Here is a 26,840-nt window from a genome sequence, read left to right on the forward strand (position 1 = left end):
TCGCGCTCATGTAAGATTAAAAATCGGCACTCCTTTCTTTTTCGCGCTCATGTAAGATTAAAAATCGGTGCTCCTTTCTCGCGCTCATTTGAAATTAGAAATCAGTGCTCCTTTCTTTTTCGCGCTCATGTAAGATTAAAAATCGGCACTCCTTTCTTTTTCGCGCTCATGTAAGATTAAAAATCGGTGCTCCTTTCTTTTTCGCGCTCATATAAGATTAAAAATCGGCGCTCCTTTCTTTTTCGTGCTCATGTAAGATTAAAAATCGGCGCTCCTTTCTTTTTCGCGCTCATGTAAGATTAAAAATCGGCACTCCTTTCTTTTTCGCGCTCATATAAGATTAAAAATCGGCGCTCCTTTCTTTTTCCTGCTCATGTAAAATAAAAATCGGCGCTCCTTTCTTTTTCGCGCTCATGTAAGATTAAAAATCGGTGCTCCTTTCTCGCGCTCATTTGAAATTAGAAATCAGTGATCCTTTCTTTTTCGCGCTCATGTAAGATTAAAAATCGGCACTCCTTTCTTTTTCGCGCTCATGTAAGATTAAAAATCGGCACTCCTGTCTTTTTCGCGCTCATATAAGATTAAAAATCGGTGCTCCTTTCTTTTTCGCGCTCATGTAAGATTAAAAATCGGTGCTCCTTTCTCGCGCTCATTTGAAATTAGAAATCAGTGATCCTTTCTTTTTCGCGCTCATGTAAGATTAAAAATCGGCACTCCTTTCTTTTTCGCGCTCATGTAAGATTAAAAATCGGTGCTCCTTTCTTTTTCGCGCTCATATAAGATTAAAAATCGGCGCTCCTTTCTTTTTCGTGCTCATGTAAGATTAAAAATCGGCGCTCCTTTCTTTTTCGCGCTAATGTAAGATTAAAAATCGGCACTCCTTTCTTTTTCGCGCTCATATAAGATTAAAAATCGGCGCTCCTTTCTTTTTCCTGCTCATGTAAAATAAAAATCGGCGCTCCTTTCTTTTTCGCGCTCATGTAAGATTAAAAATCGGTGCTCCTTTCTCGCGCTCATTTGAAATTAGAAATCAGTGATCCTTTCTTTTTCGCGCTCATGTAAGATTAAAAATCGGCACTCCTTTCTTTTTCGCGCTCATGTAAGATTAAAAATCGGCACTCCTGTCTTTTTCGCGCTCATATAAGATTAAAAATCGGCGCTCCTTTCTTTTTCGTGCTCATGTAAGATAAAAATCGGCGCTCCTTTCTTTTTCGCGCTCATGTAAGATTAAAAATCGGTGCTCCTTTCTCGCGCTCATTTGAAATTAGAAATCAGTGATCCTTTCTTTTTCGCGCTCATGTAAGATTAAAAATCGGCACTCCTTTCTTTTTCGCGCTCATGTAAGATTAAAAATCGGTGCTCCTTTCTCGCGCTCATTTGAAATTAGAAATCAGTGATCCTTTCTTTTTCGCGCTCATGTAAGATTAAAAATCGGCGCTCCTTTCTTTTTCGTGCTCATGTAAGATTAAAAATCGGCGCTCCTTTCTTTTTCGCGCTAATGTAAGATTAAAAATCGGCGCTCCTTTCTTTTTCGCGCTCATGTAAGATTAAAAATCGGCGCTCCTTTCTTTTTCGCGCTCATGTAAGATTAAAAATCGGTGCTCCTTTCTCGCGCTCATTTGAAATTAGAAATCAGTGCTCCTTTCTTTTTCGCGCTCATGTAAGATTAAAAATCGGTGCTCCTTTCTCGCGCTCATTTGAAATTAGAAATCAGTGATCCTTTCTTTTTCGCGCTCATGTAAGATTAAAAATCGGCACTCCTTTCTTTTTCGCGCTCATGTAAGATTAAAAATCGGCACTCCTTTCTTTTTCGCGCTCATATAAGATTAAAAATCGGCGCTCCTTTCTTTTTCGTGCTCATGTAAGATTAAAAATCGGCGCTCCTTTCTTTTTCGCGCTAATGTAAGATTAAAAATCGGCGCTCCTTTCTTTTTCGCGCTCATGTAAGATTAAAAATCGGTGCTCCTTTCTTTTTCGCGCTCATGTAAGATTAAAAATCGGTGCTCCTTTCTCGCGCTCATTTGAAATTAGAAATCAGTGATCCTTTCTTTTTCGCGCTCATGTAAGATTAAAAATCGGCACTCCTTTCTTTTTCGCGCTCATGTAAGATTAAAAATCGGCACTCCTGTCTTTTTCGCGCTCATATAAGATTAAAAATCGGCGCTCCTTTCTTTTTCGCGCTCATGTAAGATTAAAAATCGGCACTCCTTTCTTTTTCGCGCTCATATAAGATTAAAAATCGGCGCTCCTTTCTTTTTCGTGCTCATGTAAGATTAAAAATCGGCGCTCCTTTCTTTTTCGCGCTAATGTAAGATTAAAAATCGGCGCTCCTTTCTTTTTCGCGCTCATGTAAGATTAAAAATCGGTGCTCCTTTCTCGCGCTCATTTGAAATTAGAAATCAGTGATCCTTTCTTTTTCGCGCTCATGTAAGATTAAAAATCGGCGCTCCTTTCTTTTTCGTGCTCATGTAAGATTAAAAATCGGCGCTCCTTTCTTTTTCGCGCTAATGTAAGATTAAAAATCGGCGCTCCTTTCTTTTTCGCGCTCATGTAAGATTAAAAATCGGCGCTCCTTTCTTTTTCGCGCTCATGTAAGATTAAAAATCGGTGCTCCTTTCTCGCGCTCATTTGAAATTAGAAATCAGTGCTCCTTTCTTTTTCGCGCTCATGTAAGATTAAAAATCGGTGCTCCTTTCTCGCGCTCATTTGAAATTAGAAATCAGTGATCCTTTCTTTTTCGCGCTCATGTAAGATTAAAAATCGGTGCTCCTTTCTCGCGCTCATTTGAAATTAGAAATCAGTGCTCCTTTCTTTTTCGCGCTCATGTAAGATTAAAAATCGGCGCTCCTTTCTTTTTCGTGCTCATGTAAGATTAAAAATCGGCGCTCCTTTCTTTTTCGCGCTCATGTAAGATTAAAAATCGGTGCTCCTTTCTCGCGCTCGTTTGAAATTAGAAATCAGTGCTCCTTTCTTTTTCGCGCTCATGTAAGATTAAAAATCGGCGCTCCTTTCTTTTTCGCGCTCATGTAAGATTAAAAATCGGTGCTCCTTTCTCGCGCTCATTTGAAATTAGAAATCAGTGCTCCTTTCTTTTTCGCGCTCATGTAAGATTAAAAATCGGCGCTCCTTTCTTTCTCGCGCTCATGTAAGATTAAAAATCGGTGCTCCTTTCTCGCGCTCATTTGAAATTAGAAATCAGTGCTCCTTTCTTTTTCGCGCTCATGTAAGATTAAAAATCGGCGCTCCTTTCTTTTTCGCGCTCATGTGAGAATTGAAATCAGCGCTCCTCTCTTTTTCGCGCTCATTTGAAATTAGAAATCGGCGCTCATCTCTTTTATCCGCGTTCATTTGAGAGGATAAATCTTAGCTACTCTCTTTTTTCGAGATTATTTGAGAGTCGAAATTTACCGCTAATTTTCTCTCAAAGTCATAAAAACCAATCAAATGAGCTGAGCAGTGGCCATCACTGATTGCGCGTGTAGTTTGGATTTTACCCCATTGTCGATGGATGATTTTTCGGTTTCGGGCAACAGGACTGTCCCTTTGAAAATGGTGGCGGTGAAGCAGTACATGAACAGAGCCAATAGTAGCTGTACGTGCATTTTAATGCGTGGGATTCGAAGCGATCTGCGACAGAAAACGAAGTCAAAAGAAAACCGTTGACGATATTAACATGGGTAAAATGTAAGGAGTCGTATTGTAAATTAATTTAAAGACGTCACCGCGATGCCAGCGGGAGAAGGGGACTGACAAATCAGGGAGTGGTAACCCGGGCCGTGCAGAGGTATCCTGGGGCCTAGGGTCAAAGTTAATCGCGGGCCCCTTCGAATTGTACTCCCCCCCTTGAGCCCTGAAAACGTTTCCCAAGTTATCATGTTTTACACCCTTGAACTTCTTCGATGGGCCCTACAGCTAAGGGCCCCCCTACTAGTCCCCCATGGGCCCTTTTCGACTGGACCCCGGGGATTTTGCCCCCTTGTCCCCCTCTGCACGGCCCTGGTGATCACTGGATGATGACGTCAGAACGCGCTGTCTCTTTGACTTTCACACTTTGCTTGACGCGCACCGTGATGCCTGCCGGGAAAGGGGGCTGACAAAATAAAGGGGTGATCACGAGCGAAAAAAGGACCCAGTGTTTACCCTCGTTACTGTCAGCTCTCATTCTAAGGCTGGTATGAGGCTAACCACTTCCTCAAATTATGTAGTGCTAAATCTGTAATGGAATACGTAATCACTTTAGTACAGTCAAAGCTACGGACTCGTACACCGATTACGGATAGTGATCAGCCCCTTGGGCTGGCATGACTGTGACGAATTAGAATGGTTTTACACCACGACTTCTCACTTGATATTAATTAACGACGGTACCTGTAAATGTTGAAGATGATTAAAGCTGGAACGATGGCCACCATCGAGATGCACAACATGCACATGTCGAAGACTAGCTTTCTTTGGGAGCCCTGTAATGGCGGGTTGGATTAGTCACATTCCGACGGAGCGCATGAAGAATACCCACTTTGGATCCGGAACATGAACGGTAATCGGTGAACTCGGCGCCTCGGTCGCTGCGCCGGTGCCAGTAGCCATCCCACCGACACATTTTAATGAACTTGGCTGTATACGGGAATTAGCGTTAAATATATATTGTTATTGTCAGCTAGAGCAACAAACTCAAGGAGAACGCAGCTAGCCTTTAAACACGCTAACGCAGTGTTGTGTACAAATTTCATTGGACGAACCTTTACACTGAACGTTTTACTGGCGGGGGGATGACAATTTCCGAATTTCCCCCTTCCGACGATAGCAGGTGCTAAAGCGTCTAACCAATGAAAATTGTACGCGAGAAAATCCAGGTGTTGCGTTCTCCTTGTGTGGGATGCTGTGTCAGGATCTTTTTACGGAGAGGTCACCGCAATCTCGGATTTTTGCGTAATTCGTTTGTCAGTTTCAGGCTACTACGTCGTTTACGCTTATGAGAAACTAAATAAAATAAATGATTTTATGCTAAACCAAAAATATAATTATTTTATCTTCTTTACTATTTCTAATATCCGAATACTTAAACAGAAATTATATAATACATGAAAGTGTTAATTTAAGCTTCAAGAGATGGCGCGCTGTAGTGTACAGCCTTTATTCCGCCTACCATTACGCTCTAACAATCATATTAGTTACACTAACGGTGGCTAGATGTCGCGACGACACGCTGTGATATATTCATGTCTAATACCCTTGTGACGAACGAGTTGCCCTTCTTTATATGGCTGAGTTGACCTCTCCATAAAACGATTCCGTTTTCGCGGCGTAATTTAAACGCCATACATTTGCATTCTAGCCGGCTGACGTCAACGGCGAAAAAGACGTGGTCGAGGCAAAGATCGGTAAACGTCTCGCCCGGTGGTGTGGCCCTAATGCAACTCCAACCATCCCAAGTCATTGGACAGTAACCATCTATAAAAACAACGCGTAGTGACATTGGGGACCGTGTTCTTATTGTAAGTCATTCATTCCGCGCTTACCGGGCGACGGTCCTCGTTTTCGTTCGTTTTCCATGACCTTCCAGCAGTCTATGGCCGCCTGGCAACACTGAATCCACTTTAAGGCCGTGTCCTTTTCGAAGGAGTCGATGACAGCGCCGGTATAGTTTCCTTTCCAGTTGTCGATCTCTTCGTCGGCGAAGTAGATTTCGCTCTTGTTCTCGGGTTTGAACAAGTAACCTCCGCGACTGTCGTAATCCAAGGTTTTATTCGGATGGCGTCTGCTCTCGGGGGTGTAGGTGTAGCATTTGGCGCAAGTGTCCTGTTTGTAGGCCTCGTAGCTGAGCTCCACTTCCCTTTCCGTCCGATGACATACTCCTTCGTATTCGTTATTCTTCGTTCCGTTATTTGGCTTGTATCGTTGGAACTGTTGATGTTGTGAAAGGAAGAGTTCCAATTAGGCCTTGGCTCAAATAGCGGGAGTCGCCCAACCAAGTTGAAGGTTCCTAATCTACTCTCAGGCCCGGCGTTATGCTGTGCGGGGCCCTAGGCAGCAAGCTATGAAATAGGGGCCCGAAAATAGTTTTACACTGAAAGCACTGTGAAGCGCGGGGGGCCCTAGGCAGTCTCCTCGCTCGCCTTGCCCTAAGACCAGCCCTGTTACGCAGTAACTCTAAAGTCGGGATTTCGTCCTTAAACACTCTGTTTTCAATAAATCCGGGGAAGAACGCCATTGTGTTGAAATATCTTTATACTTATGTTCAAGGGCGGTTTACAAAGAGGCGTATCGATACGCGATAGTCATATCTTCGTACACAAGGTGCCGCTATATGTTTGACTAAATTGGGAATAGCGTAACACAGGAATCCATACCTCTACTTGGAATGCTTATCCTGGCGTATCGCGTATGGTAAGATCATTCTGACGGCTTTGACCCGCCTACGTAACATTCTAGGAATGGGTCTCCGAAAAACATTTCTTAAAAGTCGTTTAACAGCATACAACAAAAAGTTCAGTTGGAGCTCAGACCACTTGCATCCAATGCGACAATAGGACTACATTTCTTAAGTAGTCGATTGGTAAGACATCCGTTGTCAGTTTTTATAAACTTTGAAGTTTCTTCGTAAATTAATATTTAGTTAAAATAGTAAATAATTTACGACTTATTAGGAATACGATATTTTAAGGCTCCCATTAAATCCATATTTAGTTATAATATGAAATACTTTATGAATTATTTAAATAATTATATTTAAAAGGCACCTATAAAGTTTGCATTAAAGGACAAACGATGGGGCACCACCAAACTTAATCCGCTTTTGTAATTTGACGAATATATTTAGTGTGTCGGTACGAGTCCGGTTGGATATTAGTGGTCTAATGTTGGCGGCAACCTTTTGGAAGGTTAATGCTATTTGTTCGCAGTTTTTAGTTCCACATCGAGATATATATATATCGAAGTGGGACTATTGGTATGGACGGATTGTCGTTAAGTGTTGTTTGTTTGTTTGGTGTGGAAACCAACGACACGGTAAATGGAGCTGCGAAAAATAATTTACTTATATAATTTATATTAGTGACCTCACCGAGACTCGAACACAGATAGCTGCGGGCCGCGTAATCTCTAAAACCCGACGCCTCTACCAACCGCGCCACACCGCTCTGTCCAAATTCTACTCGGAACTTCTAGTCTTTCCTTGCAACCCGGGGGGAATTTGTCAAGTTAAGTTGTCGCAATTCCCGTTCCTTTTTCCGGGTTATTTTACGTATATTTACGGCGTTTTAGGGTCAAGTTAACCTCAAACTTCGCCTCCCCCCGCCCTAATTTCGACCCCTTATCGAAACCGTGTATGGTCAGAAGTAATAAATAAGTGTGTGTGGCACTTTCTTATCAAACCGTGTGTGGTCAGAAGTAACAAATAAGTGTGTCACTTTCTTATCGAAACCGTGTATGGTCAGAAGTAATAAATAAGTGTGGCACTTTCTTATCGAAACCGTGTATGGTCAGAAGTAACAAATAAGTGTGGCACTTTCTTATCGAAACCGTGTATGGTCAGAAGTAATAAATAAGTGTGGCACTTTCTTATCGTAACCGTGTATGGTCAGAAGTAATAAATAAGTGTGGCACTTTCTTATCGAAACCGTGTATGGTCAGAAGTAATAAATAAGTGTGGCACTTTCTTATCGAAACCGTGTATGGTCAGAAGTAATAAATAAGTGTGGCACTTTCTTATCGAAACCGTGTATGGTCAGAAGTAATAAATAAGTGTGGCACTTTCTTATCGAAACCGTGTATGGTCAGAAGTAATAAATAAGTGTGGCACTTTCTTATCGAAACCGTGTATGGTCAGAAGTAATAAATAAGTGTGGCACTTTCTTATCGAAGTCGTTTATATGTGGCACAAAATAATATTATCGCCTTCTTGGAGAACTTGTATAGTTTGTATAGTTGGTGCAGAGATTTGGTCTCATTCGATAGAACTCTTTGACGCGCACACAGTGCCGTTAATTTCCGCCCCCTCCGAACAACCCCCTTAAAGGGAAAGTGACCGAAAAAAACAATTTGGTCTCATAGAACAATAAAAGTAAAAGATTGGATCGTCTACGCTAGCGTCTACTTGAAAGAGTGAGACCAAAAAATCCAAAGCAGTCGAACTTAGGGCGTGTTGCAAAAGTCTGCTTTGCTAGAATCAAACATGTTAAGTTCAATGGGCTAGCACTTTGGCTAGGGCTTTGGCACAGGCCCTTAAGCTGAAAAGTATGCGACCATGGGGACAGAATCTCCGTCTTGCCATATTCTTAGTACATAAATACATTCTTGCAATAATATGATTTATGCAGTTGTTAATAATCCATATTAAATATCTGCTCTGTCCAACGATAATAAATCACGTAGCCTCAACAGTTTTTGTATTAGTTTGCCTACTTGTGTCTACTAAGGGTGTATGGGTTTGCACACTCGAATACACTGATGTGGAACTAATATTACGGCCTGGGCCGACTTGTTTTGGTTAATTCTTACCACGGACATTCTATTCCCAGGACGAGAGACGTCTATGTTTACATTTACCTGTCCAGGTAATAGAATGTCCATGTTCTTATTTATTACGGGTAAGTGCCCTTTTTTGAATGGCTTGCTTTTGAAAACGAATCAAAATGTGCAGAAAGTTTCATATTGGTGGAATTCAAATAAAATTGATTTTTCTTTTATTTGGATCTGTATTTCGATCGTGAAAAGTCTCGTTTTAATAACAATTTTCAAGATTTTGCTGTGAATAGGACGACTTTTAAGGCGCTACTTACTTCCATGGGATCGCAAAGGTTCTTGGTATAATCTTCCCATGTCCCATTACCTTGACACAATCTTCTCGCGTACCCTGCAACAAAGAACAACAATTTAAACTCAATATCGCGACAATAGACGCTCCAATAAAACATCTTCAAGGGAATCGCCAAGAAGTAATATTTCCGAGAGCCAGGGCCTGAAAGTCACTATATAAACAGTGCTTGCAGATCCTGGCTATCGGAAATATTACTTCTTTGCGATTTCCTTGAAGGATGTTTTATTTAAGCGCCTATTATCAGGTATCTTACTTTTGCAAGGCGATTTTTCTTGGACGTAGTACGTCGTGTAATGATTTGGACAATCGATTTCTTTCGGCCTATTTTGGACACCGTTCGACCAGCATCCGTAATTGTCCCAACTCATCGGACATCCTATCAAGATAAATTTCCATTTCCAGTTTCTCTTTGATTTATAATATTAGTACAGAAACGTTTCGGTGCCACTGATTACCCCTAGTCAACCAAAAAATGCTTCTATATCGACTAATAGGAACTACAGTGTATGTACGAAACTGTCACAAGCAGCGACAATTTCTAGTCTGGCTCATCATAGACGGCACAGGAATTACACTCTGATAAATTTACAAATTTGATAAATTTCATTTTGGGGTACACTATTGCCCAAGATAGAGCGACTCTTGAATGTCTGCCAAGTGGCTCCTAGAGTTTAGAGGCGGAGGGCTTCGTCGCTGTCTGTTCTAGGAATATGCTGCCCTCTATTTAGTGGGGTTGGAGTTTAAAATTAAAAGCGTAATTTTAAAATTAAATAAAAATTAATAATTAATGAAATAAATTTATTATTACTGTGCTTTTCACGAATGTAGATGGCGACTTAAGCACCGGGCTATATTTGGCTTTTCGTTTTGAAATTTTACGTATTTTTTGACGCTAGAGGGATACTAGTAACCGTTATGTGTAGCAGAGCCGAAACGTCACTGTCGTTAATAGGCACTTCAATACCACCGATTCAGCAATACGCTAGGATGTATAATTAAACAGAGACTGGACACACTAACTACTTTTTATAATAATGCTCCTGGCCACTTGTACCTAAAGCTGTGCCAGAAATAATGGCTGGTTTTTAAAAGCGGAAAAAAACGTCGCGAAGACTAGCCTTGACGCAAAAATATTGCGTTAGGCCTAACGAAGATTTTTTGCGTCAACTTTTTGCCCTTTCCATAAAAAAAATTATAAAGTGACTTTCGCACCTAGGTGGCGTTCAACAACTAAAATCGTAAAATAATACAATACGTCTAATACCGTTCGGACCGATTGCTTACAGTGAAGTAAATAGTTGTTGAACGCCAAATTGCTGAAAATGAATCAATAAGCAGAAATCTACGGGTGCGTTCAGTAACCACACATATCAGAAAAACCTGCTCGTGCAACAAGCTAATTTGATACCCTTCCGATACCTATCGTGACGTCACTACCGGAAGAAGCAAAAATCGTTCAACAACTGTTACGGTTTTTCTCAGTGGCGTAGACAAGGGGAGGGTTTCCGTAGGTGTAACTTTGGCTGTACTAAAATTTCACCCCTTTCTCAGGTATTTTACATACAACCCTTCCCTTGAAGTTTTTCTGGCAACGCCATTTTTTCTGAGACATAATCAGGAATGAATCAGAATTAATAGCGTTTACCCACTTCCAGCCGGATCTCCTAAAAAATAGCTCCATAGTAATGATGGTAACCAACTATATACAAGACCACGGACAACTTAGATTGCCCGTGATAGAACTATGGCAGCTAGGAGCAACAAAAACAAGGAGAATGCAGCTAGCCTTTAAACACGCTAACGCAGTGTTGTGTACAAATTTCATTGGACGAGCCTTTTCGCTGAACGTTTTATGGAAAGGGGGAAGACAATTTCCGAATTTTCCCCTTCCGACGGCAGCAGGCGCTAAAGCATCTAACCAATGCAAAATTTACACAGGAAAATGCACGACTTTTGACGGGTTGCGTTCTCCTTGTGTGGGGTGCTGTGTTTGTTGCTCCTAGATGGCAGCGACCGATGGAGACCGATTTTTCGGAGGTGACGTAACGGAAGTGGGTAAACGCTTCGTTACAAAACCATCTATCAGAAAGCTCTCAGAATTTGAATCTAGGGTACTGAGTTCTGTATTATCTTGGGTTTAATTGAAGCACCTATTCGACCAAGGCTTAATTATCTCGGAGTGCGTTTTTTCGTTACCGGACTTATCGGCTTCCTTCTGGTCGATCATGGCGTCGCAGCAACTGGCGGCGCTGTCGCAGCAAGAAGCCCATCTTTTGGCGTGCGAGACATTTTTAAAAGATAAGTAATACGGATGCGATCCGTTCTTCCAGAACTTCGGCTCCAGTGGCTCATTCCAGTTGATATTTACTCTGTACGATAGAAATATTCGAGTTAAAAATTACGACGATGTTTCTTTTTGAAATATAGACGACTTTTTATTACTGTGATATTTGGCTAACCTAACCGTGAACACCTCCTCGGGGGCCCTTCCGTAGCAGTCTTTGCAAGCGGCGTCAAGAAACGTTGTTTCATTCAATTCTAGGCGATTATAATACAGGCATTTTTTCTCCGTTTCGATCTGCGCGTTGCTCTGTAAAGATATCTATTATTGTTGTTAGATGATAACAATTAAGCGACGTTCACACTAGAGCCTAAAACCCAGTTTAGGTCGGTTTGAATGCCAGTTTTGACCGCCGACGATAATTCTTGGTTCACACATGCGAAATCTATTCAGCCCGGTTCGCTTATAGCCAAGGCTTAACGCTATTTCAAATTATGAATAGAATTTTGAAAATACTAAAATGTATCATAAAACAATTCGTTAATCATGTTTATGATACATACTGTAATATTATTTGACATTATTTCTAATTTTATTCCCATTATTTTGGAAAATACAAGCAATTTGACTTCCCCGCCTTGTCGTTTTGAAAGCGATTCTAAGCGAACCGACTTGGACGAGTTGCTTCCACTGAGTTGGGAATATTAATCTAGAGATCCAATCAAATCTGCTCCCCGCGAAACAAGTTTTTGAAAAATACGAATGTGCCGTCTGCTCTAAAATGACGATCAAACGTTATCATATGACCCGTGGCGCCATCCATTATTTTGAAGAAAAAAAATCTTTTTGCTTGAAAACGCGTCTTATTTGAAGGAACCATTGAGAGATAGACGGCGCCACGGGTAGAATGATAACATTTTCTCATTATTTGGGACGCCGATGGGAGCAGACGACAGTATTCTTATTTTTAAAAACTTGTTTTGCGAAATACTGAAATCCGACGTTTTGATTGGACCTCTAGATTAATATTCCCAACTCAATGGTTGCTTCCCGAACCAACACGAAGCGATTTCTACGCTGGTTTCGAAAACTAGTTATCTAAACGAAGCGATTTAAGGGGTAAGTGTGAACGCGGCTTTAGAGTACTCTGTCCCGAGCTACATCATTTTTTATATTCAATACTATAGTCAGTTGCAGGCTAAGAAAGACAAAATATATAGTACAGTCGGCGCAAGGATACCTCAGACCATTTCCGGCCAGTTGACCGCACGTAATTTAAATTTGACCACTTTACGGTCAATTTAAAATTTCGTGATTTTCATCGTCTTTTCGCGCCATCTAGGAACCGAAATGGGAATCTATTTTTTAATTTCATGTTGTCATGAGTTTAATTATTTAATGCAGCTAAAGAAAGTTCGATAATTGAAGCTCCAAATATTTTAAATAGCCCAAGAGGTTACTATAAAAAGCATGATAAAGGTTTATTGTTAACAAATAAAGAGAAAAATATAATTTTAAACGTCTATAGCTCATTAAGACAATGTTACCCCCAAGAAAGCGTGGTAACTATTTTAAAAGAAACTACCTATTTAACTGGTAAGACGTAGAAATAAATTTACAAAAAATAAATAATTATACATACTATTTTCAATTTAAGAATTATAGGAATGCCTTATCTTTTAAATTTGCTCTCCACCACAATTATGAAATTAAAAAATAAAGATTCCAATTTCGGTCTCTAGGCGGCGCTAAAAGACGACAAAAAGAGCAAAATTCGAATTTGACCGTAAAATGGCCAAATTCAAATTTCGCGCGGTGGAATGACCGGAAACGATCTGAGGCATCCTTGCGCCGATTGTACTATATATTTTGTCTTTCTTAGCCTGCAACTCACTATAGTAAAAGTGTTGCTCGAAATTTTACCGTAAACTTTTCATGACAAACAAAAAGTATTCGTTTAGCTTTTTTGAGTTGGACCCAACGCGAATTACCAATTAGCAAGAATTATCAGTTTTTGCACCGTCAAGGTTTAGTTCAACTACTACCAAGGATAATACTCCTTCCGCGTTGAGTTTGCAAGTTCTTTCCCGCTGGTTTAAGGGGTTTTCCCACGAGTTCTTCGGATTCCCCTTTCCATAAAAACTTGTTGAGGTTTTGGGTTAATAGTAGAGAGCTGTTGGCTCGAATGACTTTCCACCACCCTCCTACGCCTCGCAACCCGGCCATCTGAACTAAAGGCCTAGCCTAGCTGTTTATTGTTATTATTATTAAAATTATTATTAGTTATTATACTTCAGTAATATAATATCAGTTCAGTTACAAGTGCAAGCCCAAGTCATACTTTTTTTTGTTAAATATAGATCAAATGATAGGTATTTAATCTGAATCAGAGTCACTGATTTGATTTCAGTCAGCTTAAGCTAAGAGCTGGAAGTCCTATTTTTCGGAAAGAATATTTTGCATACTTTTGCAAAACTAGTGTGAACTGGCCATTTTCAAGAATAGCGCCCTTCCTATATATTTGTTTTGATTGCGCTATAATATTGTATTTTTCGCTTGGTTTTAACTCATCGTAGGAAAATGAGAAAAACAGGCATACTTTTTAACTCACCCCCTACAATTCCTTAGAATTTTTGCATAACCTTTTGAAACACCCTGTAGTGTTTGAATAACGATAGGCACCTTTTTAAATATTTCGTTTACAACATAATAAATGCCTCCAAATATAACAATTTGGTTTAAATTTAAAAATAAGTTTCTTCGTCGTTTAGCTAAGATCAAAGTGTAGTATCGTTTCGCATCCGCTGTGAAACATCTCACCCACGTCCAGCATTAAAATTGAATCTATCTATACGATGATATCCACTCGTTCGGGCTAATAGTTATACGGCAGATTCAACTAAATCTTAGCTATAATTGGTACTTTCCGATACTCTTTTTAAATCCGATCCTTTTTGGGGATGGGAGCTTATTCGGCAAAACCTAAATACTTGGACGTGGAAGATTTCCCTAGAAAAAAAGGACATGGTTTGGCTCTTTCGGTTACTTAGGATTTACCGACATAGAGCACTCTTCTCTGTATTTTTTCATTCAAATTGAAACTGAAAGTTCCAACGCTCAAATCTTCCGACATAAAAATGGGCTGGGGAGACCGCGTTTTTCTTTTCTCCAGTCGCTATTTAACGTTTCTCCTGGTTTAGTAATCGTCTTACGTTTTCGAAAACAAAGTGAATAACCCGTTAAGAAAATTTTCCAATGAATTGTGGGATTGAGTTTTTGGATAAGCAGGGTTGCCACAGAAAAAGTCCAACTTTGACCACTGATATTAGGCACACTTTAGAAGCCAGGGAAATTGGCAATGAACAATTTTGGTTCATTGGTCAGGCTTCAATTTGAAATAAATCCGTAGAAAGTCATTTCCCACAGAAGAAGTACGATATCCTTTAATCAAAATTTTCATTGTGACCATAACTGGTCGATTGTGTACGCTCTTACAAAAAGTTAATATTTGCCAAATTTTTTAAAATTCCGATAAAACTTAAGAATACAAATTGGGGCACCCCTGTTAAGTCTAGGAAGACGTCATCAATGACGTAGCTATTACGTCATTCCTATTCTTTAGAAGCTGTTAATTTACTGTCAATTTTATATAAAAAAGTACTTACGCATATTAAGAGAGATAGTATAAACAGGCAGACATCACTGGGTGCCATTTCAACGTGGTGACGCTTAAAGCCGCCGGATTAGGAAATTACGGTTTACAAACGAAATCAGAATGCGAATTTTCCCTGTTGAAAATGATTTTCCATAATTTAAATAGCTCTAAATGAGATCACCTGCAACGAAAAATTATTTTAATTATTAATATTGTTCTTAAAGGCTGGCTGACAAATTGTTTAGCGCTTTCACCTCGCAGCCAGAGGAGCCAGGTTCGATCCCAGATTGTGGCACTGGGTGAAAACACGGAACAACTCTTATTACGTTGAGCTTGAAAGTTATCATCCTGTCTGTTAAAGGGGTTTTTCTCCGAGTGCATCGGTTTCCTCTTTCCATAAAAATTTGCGGAGGTTTTAAAGCAATTGTAGCCCCAACCCTCCCACGCGGTTTATATTCCCCTGTATCACCTCAGGTCTAATGCAAAGCAAGTTATAAACATAGCTTATTATTATACTATTTAAAAGAAACTAATTTAAACGAAAATTTATTTAGAATAATTTAAAAAACTTAATAAAAAAAGTATAAAATTTCGAGACTTATTTGAAAAATATGATCCTCCATTTTTTAGCGTCTTAGCGGAATAATCTTTGGTCAAATTATATAACACATTGAATATTATAAGTTAATCCGATTGAAGTAAATTTTAAGGCCGTTGTTCTTCAACCATTTGTAAGGTTTAATTGGGGGAAAAGGATTAAAACAATTTTCAAAGTGGGTCGGAAACTAGATACGCAACGATTACCCGTCTGTAATGTTTCGTTTGTAGCATTTGTTCCATTTGTACAATTTCATTTCTATTCCGTAGGCCGTCGTGTTCTGGGCTCTGTCTGTGGGCCGTAAAAGAAAACAACAGTCAAACCGAAGTGAGGGTAGCTTAATTAACACAGGCACGCAGTCGCGTTACTCGTACGCTAATCGCGCTTAGATTTCAACCAACGATAAACGGTTTCGTTTTACCCCTTCGCTTCACCCGCATGCCTATTCATTTCGGATGGAAATAGTATTACAAAAACGTCACTGCGAAAATGTCAATGTTACTGGGACACGGAGCATGGTCACGACTAATGAGACATCCCCAATTTTCATACCCCAGATTGTTATCCCACTAACGAAATTGGACAGAAAGAACTGGTTAGAGAGATTGCTAAACCTCACTTCCTTACACGTTGTTGAATGTTTGTGTTACCGAATTTCAATCAATAGATTTTCGAAACGATTTCAACTCAAATTTTACGATTTTCAGAAATTATTAAAAGATCTTTCAAGAGATGAAATTCATCTCGCGCTGCGTAACTAACTCGTGGCTGAATGATATAAATTCATTTATTAATTTTTCCACGCTACAAAGTTTTCGAGTCTAATTACTAGGCGTACGAATTGGTAATTTACGACGTAATTTACCAGGGTAACGGTAAATTACGATTTTTAGTAAAAAAAATTAACAGGGTAATTTACCAGAGTAATTTGCTGAATACTGATATATTACATTTTTCCTGTTGTGAAGAAAATGAACTAAAAAAGCCTAAAATAAGTCAAAATATACGTTTTTTGGTTTATATTGACTTCAAGGTCGCCGGTTAGGGCACTAGCGCCAACCATCCCGTTTCGTCTAAAGTACAAAGTGCGTGGCACGAGGGGTCGGACATTTGTACAAAATCCCGTACACTTCGCAAGAAATCTCCGACGAAATCGCGAAATCCCTGACGAAATCGCAAAATCTCTGACCAAATTTCAAAATCTTTGACGAAATCGCAAAATCTTATGAAATCCCGAAATCTTTGACGAAATCGCGAAATCTCTGACGAAATCGCGAAATCACAGAGATTTCGAAATCCCGTACGCTTTTTTTGGGAATGTCCGACCCCTCGGCGTGGCATCTAGGAGCAACAAACACAAGGAGAACGCAGCTAGCCTTTAAACACGCTAAGGCAGTGTTGTGTACAAATTTCATTGGACGAACCTTTACGCTGAAGTAAATATAAACCAAAAAACGTAGATTTTGACATATTTTAGGGTTTTTTTAATTAATTTTCTTCACAACAGGAAAAAATTAACATATCAGTATTCAGTAATTTACTCCGGTAAATTACCCAGGTAAATTACCCTGGTAATTACTGCGGTAATTAAAATTTTCGAATTTTTTTACCAATTCGTATCCCTAGTAATTAGACTCGAAAACTTTGTAGCGCGGATCTTTAAGGAAAAATGAATAAATGGATTGATATCAGTCAGCCACGAGTTAGTTACGCAGCGCGAGATGAATTTCGTTCATTTCAAAACGTGTGAGGAAATGCTTCCAAGACGTAGATAGAAAGTTCTATAGTTTGTCATCTTATCGAACATTTGTTATCTACTCAAAATTCAATGAAAACGGTATCAGGTCTTTCGTAATTAAAATCGGTTCGCGATTTACAAATATTCACGGTTACGAAGATGGGTCTTATTCTATTGGTGGTTAATAATTAATTAATTAATTAACTTCCATAAAGGATGTTTAATTGCCGGAAAATAAAACACACAAATATACCCTGTCCCCTCGCCACCCAGCGGCGTGCAATTGCAAACCGAAAATATAATTTATCCCTGAATTCATATATGAAATTCGATTTTAAAAAATGTAAGAGATGGCGCTACAAACTTACATCCAGTGTTTATGTATAAAAAGGGAAAATGAACTAAAGAAAAATACAACAACATACCACGAGCGAAGTTAGTTAATTAATAGTTGTAAACTGTGGTAAAGTAGATTCCACTAAGAACGTATTTTGATTACTGAGAAATTACGAGTGTACATTACAGTCCCGCTATCATTATCTACTAACGAAAAATAGTCTCTGAAACGGAAACCATTCATTTTCCCAATTGTACGGAGAAAATGTGTAATTAGTTATGGATAATTTCGATTTAGTTCTTAATTTAGTTTGAGTAACTTTAATAGAAGCTGAATTTAATTATTTGAATTAATCATATATAGGCAAAATAGTTGGTAGATTCTCAATTATAATGTCAATAAAAATATTTTAAATCGAATCCCTCAATAGATGGCTTTAATATTGCAATCTCAATTGTGATTTTCAGTCTGACTTAGGTTATAGGCCACATCTTGAAAACGTGTAGGGGAAGCTATATTCTGTACAACCTGTACTCGTACAAGGTCCCCCTACACGGTTTCGAGGGATGGATTAACCTATCTAGTAACTTTGGTTTTCTTAAAACGGGTGGACTTGTCCGTTCTCAGTAGCCTATATACGTTCTTAATTTGACTGAATCCAAGAAACTATTTTGTTCCTCTCATTTGAATCGAAGTGTTTTAAAATTTATAATTGTAAATAATTGCCCTTAGGCTATCAGGTATTTGGAAATAATTGCCATTAGTCTATCACGTATTTGGAAATAATTGCCATTAGTCTATCACGTATTTGGAAATAATTGCCATTAGTCTATCACGTATTTGGAAATAATTGCCATTAGTTGATCACGTATTTGGAAATAATTGCCATTAGGCTATCACGTATTTGGAAATAATTGCCATTAGTCTATCACGTATTTGGAAATAATTGGCATTAGGCTATCACGTATTTGGAAATAATTGCCATTAGTTGATCACGTATTTGGAAATAATTGCCATTAGGCTATCACGTATTTGGAAATAATTGGCATTAGGCTATCACGTATTTGGAAATAATTGGCATTAGGCTATCAGGTATTTGGAAATAATTGCCATTAGTCTATCAGGTATTTGGAAATAATTGGCATTAGGCTATCAGGTATTTGGAAATAATTGGCATTAGGCTATCACGTATTTGGAAATAATTGGCATTAGGCTATCACGTATTTGGAAATAATTGGCATTAGGCTATCAGGTATTTGGAAATAATTTCCATTAGTCTATCAGGTATTTGGAAATAATTGCCATTAGTCTATCAGGTATTTGGAAATAATTGGCATTAGGCTATCAGGTATTTGGAAATAATTGGCATTAGGCTATCACGTATTTGGAAATAATTGCCATTGGGCTATCACGTATTTGCAAATAATTGCCATTGGGCTATCACGTATTTGGAAATAATTGGCATTAGGCTATCAGGTATTTGGAAATAATTTCCATTAGTCTATCAGGTATTTGGAAATAATTTCCATTAGGCTATCAGGTATTTGGAAATAATTTCCATTAGGCTATCACGTATTTGGAAATAATTGCAATTAGTCTATCACGTATTTGGAAATAATTGCCATTAGTCTATCACGTATTTGGAAATAATTGCCATTAGTCTATCGCGTATTTGGAAATAATTGCCCTTAGGCTATCACGTTTTTGGAAATAATTGCCATTAGTCTAGCACGTATTTGGAAATAATTGCCATTGGGCTATCACGTATTTGCAAATAATTGACATTAGGCTATCACGTATTTGGAAATAATTGACATTAGGCTATCACGTATTTGGAAATAATTGGCATTAGGCTATCAGGTATTTGGAAATAATTTCCATTAGTCTATCACCGTATTGCTTTGGAAATAATTGCCATTAGGCTATCACGTATTTGGAAATAATTGCCATTAGTCTATCACGTATTTGGAAATAATTGGCATTAGGCTATCACGTATTTGGAAATAATTGCCATTAGTTGATCACGTATTTGGAAATAATTGCCATTAGGCTATCACGTATTTGGAAATAATTGGCATTAGGCTATCACGTATTTGGAAATAATTGGCATTAGGCTATCAGGTATTTGGAAATAATTGCCATTAGTCTATCAGGTATTTGGAAATAATTGGCATTAGGCTATCAGGTATTTGGAAATAATTGGCATTAGGCTATCACGTATTTGGAAATAATTGGCATTAGGCTATCACGTATTTGGAAATAATTGGCATTAGGCTATCAGGTATTTGGAAATAATTTCCATTAGTCTATCAGGTATTTGGAAACAATTGCCATTAGTCTATCAGGTATTTGGAAATAATTGGCATTAGGCTATCAGGTATTTGGAAATAATTGGCATTAGGCTATCACGTATTTGGAAATAATTGCCATTGGGCTATCACGTATTTGCAAATATATTGCCATTGGGCTATCACGTATTTGGAAATAATTGGCATTAGGCTATCAGGTATTTGGAAATAATTTCCATTAGTCTATCAGGTATTTGGAAATAATTTCCATTAGGCTATCAGGTATTTGGAAATAATTTCCATTAGGCTATCACGTATTTGGAAATAATTGCAATTAGTCTATCACGTATTCTGGAAATAATTGCCATTAGTCTATCACGTATTTGGAAATAATTGCCATTAGTCTATCGCGTATTTGGAAATAATTGCCCTTAGGCTATCACGTTTTTGGAAATAATTGCCATTAGTCTAGCACGTATTTGGAAATAATTGCCATTGGGCTATCACGTATTTGCAAATAATTGACATTAGGCTATCACGTATTTGGAAATAATTCAACATTAGGCTATCACGTATTTGGAAATAATTGGCATTAGGCTATCAGGTATTTGGAAATAATTTCCATTAGTCTTATCAGGTATTTGGAAATAATTGCCATTAGGCTATCAGGTATTTGGAAATAATTGCCATTAGGCTATCACGTATTCTGGAAATAATTGCAATTAGTCTATCACGTATTTGGAAATAATTGCCATTAGTCTATTACGTATTTGGAAGTAATTGCCATTAGTCTATCACGTATTTGGAAATAATTGCCCGTCAGGCTATCACGTTTTTGGAAACAATTGTCATTAGTCTAGCACGTATTTGGAAAAAGTATTGCCATTGGGCTATCACGTATTTGCAAATAATTGCCATTGGGCTATCACGTATTTGGAAATAATTGCCATTAGTCTATCAGGTATTTGGAAGATAATTGGAACGACAACTATCCTCGTAATGATAAATGCGTGACGGATTATTTGTCTCCTACTCCCCCATTCACCCGCCTCCATTACGTTAAAACTTAAAAGCACTTCGTAGCTTCTAAGCCAATGTTGGTATACAATTTTTTTATCTGTAGGAAAAAGTATGGGTGACGTCATATGACGTCATAGAGTGCTAAGTCCTTTTGGCGATGCTTTAGAAAAAGGATGGGAGGAAATTTCGCGTGAAAAAGAAATACAGGTCTTTCGCAATACAGGGGTTCAGCCCGCGCTAAAAAACGCCGAGGGTAAACTTGTGGGGCATACAGTCAGTGCACGGTTAAGCAGCGTCTGCACTTTCTACACGTTTTCTAGAGCTTTTTAACTTATATTATCACAATATTCGAACCGTAGGGATTAAGTCCATTTTATCTTCGCAGCGGAGTAATATGTAAGCTGGGATCAACTCCGTATCAACCCAAGATATAAATTCAAGATGATGTTATTCTAGCTGAAAAGTATACTCTGAATTTACGACAATTGCGACATAATAAACCAAAGATGTTCTTGAAGTAACTTCCCCCAGATAGACCGCAATAAATTATTTTCTAGTTGTATTTGTTTTTGCGCGAATAATTTATCGGTATAATATCAATTTTGTTTTAGTGAAGTGGGCCGTTGCGTTTATTTCTCCAGTAATGCCCGTTTTATTGAAGAGATTTTTGAGGGAGATTACGCCCGTAATCAAGGCGACTTGGTTTTCATCTCGCCGGTCGCATAAATCTTCATCAAGAACGTATTTAGGTTACTGCTATCGTACAAGTCTACCTTTTAGTAGGGCTGTGCGAGTACTCGAACATCATCCAGTACTCGGCATTGTTTAAGGTCCTGTACTCGAACTCTGTAAACTCGAATAAGTAATTGGAGAATACTCGTCGTTTACTTTGGTAATCGGGTACCCGAATGTGCACTTTTTTGGTACTCTGTAATCGACGAGCATTCTCTAGGGCTGTGCGAGTACTCGGCCTTTTTTGAGGTCGAGTACTCGAACTCGACTTTGAATAAGTAATTGGAGAATACATAATTACCGAGTACCAATAAATTGCATAGTCGGGTACCCTATTACTCCAATAAGCTGCTCTCTAAACTCGTCGAGCATTTTTTTTTCTAGTACTGGTTGCTTCAAAGCTCAAAGAGGGGTTTTTATAACTTTTTGGGGGGCAATAAACTGTATGGTTGGTACCTACAAAGTTGTGGAAACTGCGGTTCATTTAAATTAAAGGAAATATTTTTCAGCATTGAAAGCTACTTTATACTCCTTTTAAATTTAATTTCATAATTACTTGAAAAGAACCAGCTCCTAATCAAGTACTCGATAACCCGACTCCTAAAAAATATTACTCTTTTTTTTAGTTACTCGACTCGAATAAGAGAAAGTTTCACCTTAATCAAATACTCGATTACTCTAACTCCACTTCAATATTACTCTATTCTGAATACTCGATGAAAAACAATTTGATACTCGATGAAAAACAATTTAATACTCGATGAAAAACAATTTAATACTCGATAAAAACAATTTAATACTCGATGAAAAACAATTTGATACTCGATGAAAAACAATTTGTTACTCGATGAAAAACAATTTGATACTCGATGAAAAACAATTTGATACTCGATGAAAAACAATTTGATCCTCGATGAAAAACAATTTGATACTCGATGAAAAACAATTTGATCCTCGATGAAAAACAATTTGATACTCGATGAAAAACAATTTGATACTCGATGAAAAACAATTTGATCCTCGATGAAAAACAATTTGATACTCGATGAAAAACAATTTGATCCTCGATGAAAAACAATTTAATACTCGATGAAAAACAATTTAATACTCGATAAAAACAATTTAATACTCGATGAAAAACAATTTGATACTCGATCTAAAACAATTTGTTACTCGATGAAAAACAATTTGATACTCGATGAAAAACAATTTGATACTCGATGAAAAACAATTTGATACTCGATGAAAAACAATTTGATCCTCGATGAAAAACAATTTGATACTCGATGAAAAACAATTTGATCCTCGATGAAAAACAATTTGATACTCGATGAGAAAAACAATTTGATACTCGATGAAAAACAATTTGATCCTCGATGAAAAACAATTTGATACTCGATGAAAAACAATTTTATCCTCGATGAAAAACAATTTTATCCTCGATGAAAAACAATTTGATCCTCGATGAAAAACAATTTGATACTCGATGAAAAACAATTTGATCCTCGATGAAAAACAATTTAATACTCGATGAAAAACAATTTAATACTCGATAAAAACAATTTAATACTCGATGAAAAACAATTTGATACTCGATGAAAAACAATTTGTTACTCGATGAAAAACAATTTGATACTCGATGAAAAACAATTTGATACTCGATGAAAAACAATTTGATACTCGATGAAAAACAATTTGATCCTCGATGAAAAACAATTTGATACTCGATGAAAAACAATTTGATCCTCGATGAAAAACAATTTGATACTCGATGAAAAACAATTTGATACTCGATGAAAAACAATTTGATCCTCGATGAAAAACAATTTGATACTCGATGAAAAACAATTTTATCCTCGATGAAAAACAATTTTATCCTCGATGAAAAACAATTTGATCCTCGATGAAAAACAATTTGATACTCGATGAAAAACAATTTGATACTCGATGAAAAACAATTTTATCCTCGATGAAAAACAATTTGATACTCGATGAAAAACAATTTGATACTCGATGAAAAACAATTTGATACTCGATAACTGACTCGATTGCCTAAAACCACTACTCGCACAGCCCTACTTTTTAGACATGTTGTCAGATATTTATCTACCGGTGCTCCAAGCGAATCAAACACCGGCAGGGTTGGCACTTTTTTGATTATTTTTAATAAAAATCAAATCAATCGATTTTTTTATTTAAATCGGATTTTTTTTATTTTATTGATTTTTATACAATTAATGGCTCATTTCCTGTATAATTAACGGATATTAAACTTTTTTAATTTTGAATTAATCTTGAATTAATTGAAATCTTAATTGAATTTAATTACCATTTAATATTTTAGATTTTCTATGTATTCCAATTTTTTAAGAAACTATTTGTCATTATTTATTCCTACATTAAAATACAATAAAAATAATAATAATCAGCTAGGAAAATACCCAAGGCACCACCTTAGGCCAAAGTCCTCTAGCGACTTATAAAGCCTTTAAACAGGTGCCCGTTACAATGCGTAGGAGGGTGGTGGCAAGCCCTGCATGCCACGCGAGCCAACAGTTCCCTACACTAACTATTACCGTTAACCTCAACAAGTTTTTATGGAAGGGAAAACCGAAGAGCTCGTGGGAAAACCCCTTAAACCAGCAGGGAGAGAACTTACATTGTATGATTTAAATCAATGATTTTTTCCAAAAAAATCAGTTGATTTAAATCTTGTTTTTAATCATGAATTAAATCAAATGGATTTAATTCAGCGAACCTTATACACCGGGCGTCGCCGTTAAAACAAAACCACGTATCGTTTCGGTGGCCTTTTTGAGGAAAATGGATTTTTTAATTTTGCAGGGACTTGTGAAATCGCGTGTTAGGTTTTTACATGTGAGTTAATTTTATAGTTAAATAATTTCGTTTCGATATTGACTCTTTATGAGGATTTTAATTTTAAAATATTTTGCTAAAGTGGAATTTATAGAGATACGTGGTTTTGCGTCATGAAGTGAGATCGGAGCTGAAAATAAGCAAGATACGTGCTTTTGCGCGAAATGCGTTGTGAATATCAAAGATACGTTTAAATGTTTTCTCGATTTAAAAAAAGAAATCCAATTGCAACCTATTAATGTTTTTAATGTTATATACGTAAATTGGAGTGTAGAATCTAAATATGTCAATTTTGACAAAACCACGTATCTCAAGTTACGTGGTTTTGTTTTAACGGCGACGATTTGTGCGAACTCTTAGGTATTTAGCAAAGACTATATAACGCTTCGCTTACGTTATATAGTCTTTGGTATTTAGATCATTAATTTTTAGAGAGTGGATGCTATAGCACCTCCAGCCGACACCCTACCTACGTAGGTAGAGAGCCAAGCCCTTCAGAAAAGGCTCCTAAAGTGGATCGACGGACACACCGCGACCCAGCGTAACCCGTCACAGCTGGCTCCCGGTGCACCCCAAAAGGCGGGGAAACTGAGCCACAGCGCCTCATACGGAGACCCACAGCGGGCTAGTAGATACAAGGACGAGAAAGTGTATTAGCGGCCTCTGTTGGAATATATCACCTAAAACGACCTAAACGCGAGGAGAGTTAGTTGTAAACAAAAAAAAATGGCGGTCATCTAATTTTAGCGGTGCTTAAGTGTTCAAAACAAATGGGCATTTTTTATTTACGCTCGTAGTTTTATTTTTAATTTAACATCAAAATGGTAAAAACTAACTACAATAGTACTGTCCATGGTGAACCACGTCTTAACAATGGCCGCGGTTTGTTTACATCTAACTCCCCGTGAATATGAAGACGTTTAAAATCGAAATTTTTTTCCTGCTTTCTCGTCCCTGTATCTACTGTCCTTGGCGGCACGGATGCCAGGACCCTCTCCGTTAGCCGGTGGCGAAACTCAGTCTCTGTCCCCTACCTGACCGAAGTCGGAGGTGGCGATAGGACCATTTGATCACGTCTAACATCTCCCAGTGTGCGATCGCCCTTATGGGTTACAAGAGCTGGATGCCGACTCGCCGGTAAAGCCACCAGTTATTGCACACCGTGACCCGTTAAGTGCCCTATCTTTTAGGCAGCTAGCATGGTCTAACTTGCAGGAGAAAAGCTTAAAATCGTCTCAATTCTCGACCGAAAACTATCGCTACGCCCCCTTTGGTTCGCCATTGAAACCTAGATAGGTAGCGGCTAAAGCAGACACTAATAGTTTTTCCTCGTAAATTTGACTTTATAAATAATGATACTTGCATTTTTATTTAATATAATTTTTGCACCGTTGGCTTATATTTTGATAAGTTTATTTATGACTTTCTAATTTGACTGTAGCAGACGCTAGATCATAGGCACTACATCGGAGAAGCTAGCGCCGTTACGCCACCTAGACTCGTTTCGGTCGCGGAATTAGTTATTTTCTTTAAGTTTAAATACATGCTTGCTACATGCTTAAGCTTATCTCCATTATCCCCAATTGTAGAGTGCCATCTAGTATCGTTTGCTAGAACGTTCTCTGTTATCTGTCGACAAAACGTCCATAATTAGCTACGGAATTGTTAAATTTAACTTCTAATTTAACTCGTGCCACTTTAAATAAAGCTGAATTTACGATTATATTAGTTTAGTTAGTATTAAATGGCAAACTTGTTTGCTAAATTTAATAATTTTTTAAACAAGTCCCCGACAGATGGCGTTACTGTGTCAATTCGAGTTGCCATTTTCATGTTTCTGTAAACTGATCGCTTGAGCCGGGTTGACTCGTACGTTCTCCGTAAACAAAATATGTTCTAATCTTACCCGACTCATTTTTACGATTCTCATGAGTGACATGAACGTAAAACATGTATTAGTATTTTAATACGCATCGGAAAGAGTGAAACACCTGTTTATTCACTCTATTCGCTTTTTATTACATTTTGCAATATAAGACGCTTCATCTTCCAACCCCGAAATTGTAAACTCTCTTTTCTTTCTGGTGGATTTGGTTTCTCCACAACAAAGCAAATACAATGGAACGATTTATCAATTGCTTACAAGGAAACAAACATTTACAGGGAAGCCCATAGAGGTTCGATTTTCATGCTTTTATTTGAAATAGATGGCGCTAATTTTAACGTTTTGGCTCGAATAGCATAAATTTTTACTTAACAGCAACAATGTCTAACGTTTCTTAAGCGATGATTTATGTAAAACGCTAAATAAAAACTCAACCCAGAAAGCAAATTCCCATAAAAAGAAACCCTAAAAAATTGCAACGTTTTAAAATAATTTAAAATATTACGTTACAAGCTGTTGGCGCCATCTGGTAAGACGTCACGTATTTAAAATTGTCTTCTAATGGCGTTACCCCTGTGAAAGAATCTTCTGCCTGGTCAAATGAACCAGGA

The 26,840-nt window shown here is 37.9% G+C and overlaps 1 protein-coding gene across 3 annotated transcripts in view; it reads right to left on the minus strand.

Annotated features, from left to right (window-relative positions):
- The window catches only part of LOC149942665 (calcitonin gene-related peptide type 1 receptor-like), an 81,640-nt gene that overhangs the window by 10,503 nt on the left and 44,297 nt on the right, over window positions 1–26,840 (minus strand). For 2 of the 3 annotated variants that reach the window (XM_090178274.1, XM_090178275.1), the window contains exons 2-11: window positions 14,765–14,935; window positions 11,278–11,408; window positions 11,015–11,187; window positions 9,072–9,194; window positions 8,781–8,854; window positions 5,520–5,904; window positions 5,323–5,451; window positions 4,517–4,614; window positions 4,369–4,460; window positions 3,495–3,627 (exon numbers count right to left, since the gene is read on the minus strand). In XM_090178274.1, coding sequence (XP_090034400.1) covers window positions 3,495–3,627; window positions 4,369–4,460; window positions 4,517–4,614; window positions 5,323–5,451; window positions 5,520–5,904; window positions 8,781–8,854; window positions 9,072–9,194; window positions 11,015–11,187; window positions 11,278–11,408; window positions 14,765–14,812 — 1,386 coding nt within the window. In that variant the 5' untranslated portion in view covers window positions 14,813–14,935. Of the gene's footprint in view, window positions 1–3,494; window positions 3,628–4,368; window positions 4,461–4,516; window positions 4,615–5,322; window positions 5,452–5,519; window positions 5,905–8,780; window positions 8,855–9,071; window positions 9,195–11,014; window positions 11,188–11,260; window positions 11,409–14,764; window positions 14,936–26,840 lie in introns of those variants that run through there. The other variant, XM_090178277.1, reaches the window with a different exon arrangement.

The sequence above is a fragment of the Leiobunum rupestre genome, chromosome 6 (assembly GCF_980474605.1).
Source record: "Leiobunum rupestre chromosome 6, qqLeiRupe1.1.hap1, whole genome shotgun sequence".
Taxonomy (NCBI): domain Eukaryota; kingdom Metazoa; phylum Arthropoda; class Arachnida; order Opiliones; family Sclerosomatidae; genus Leiobunum; species Leiobunum rupestre.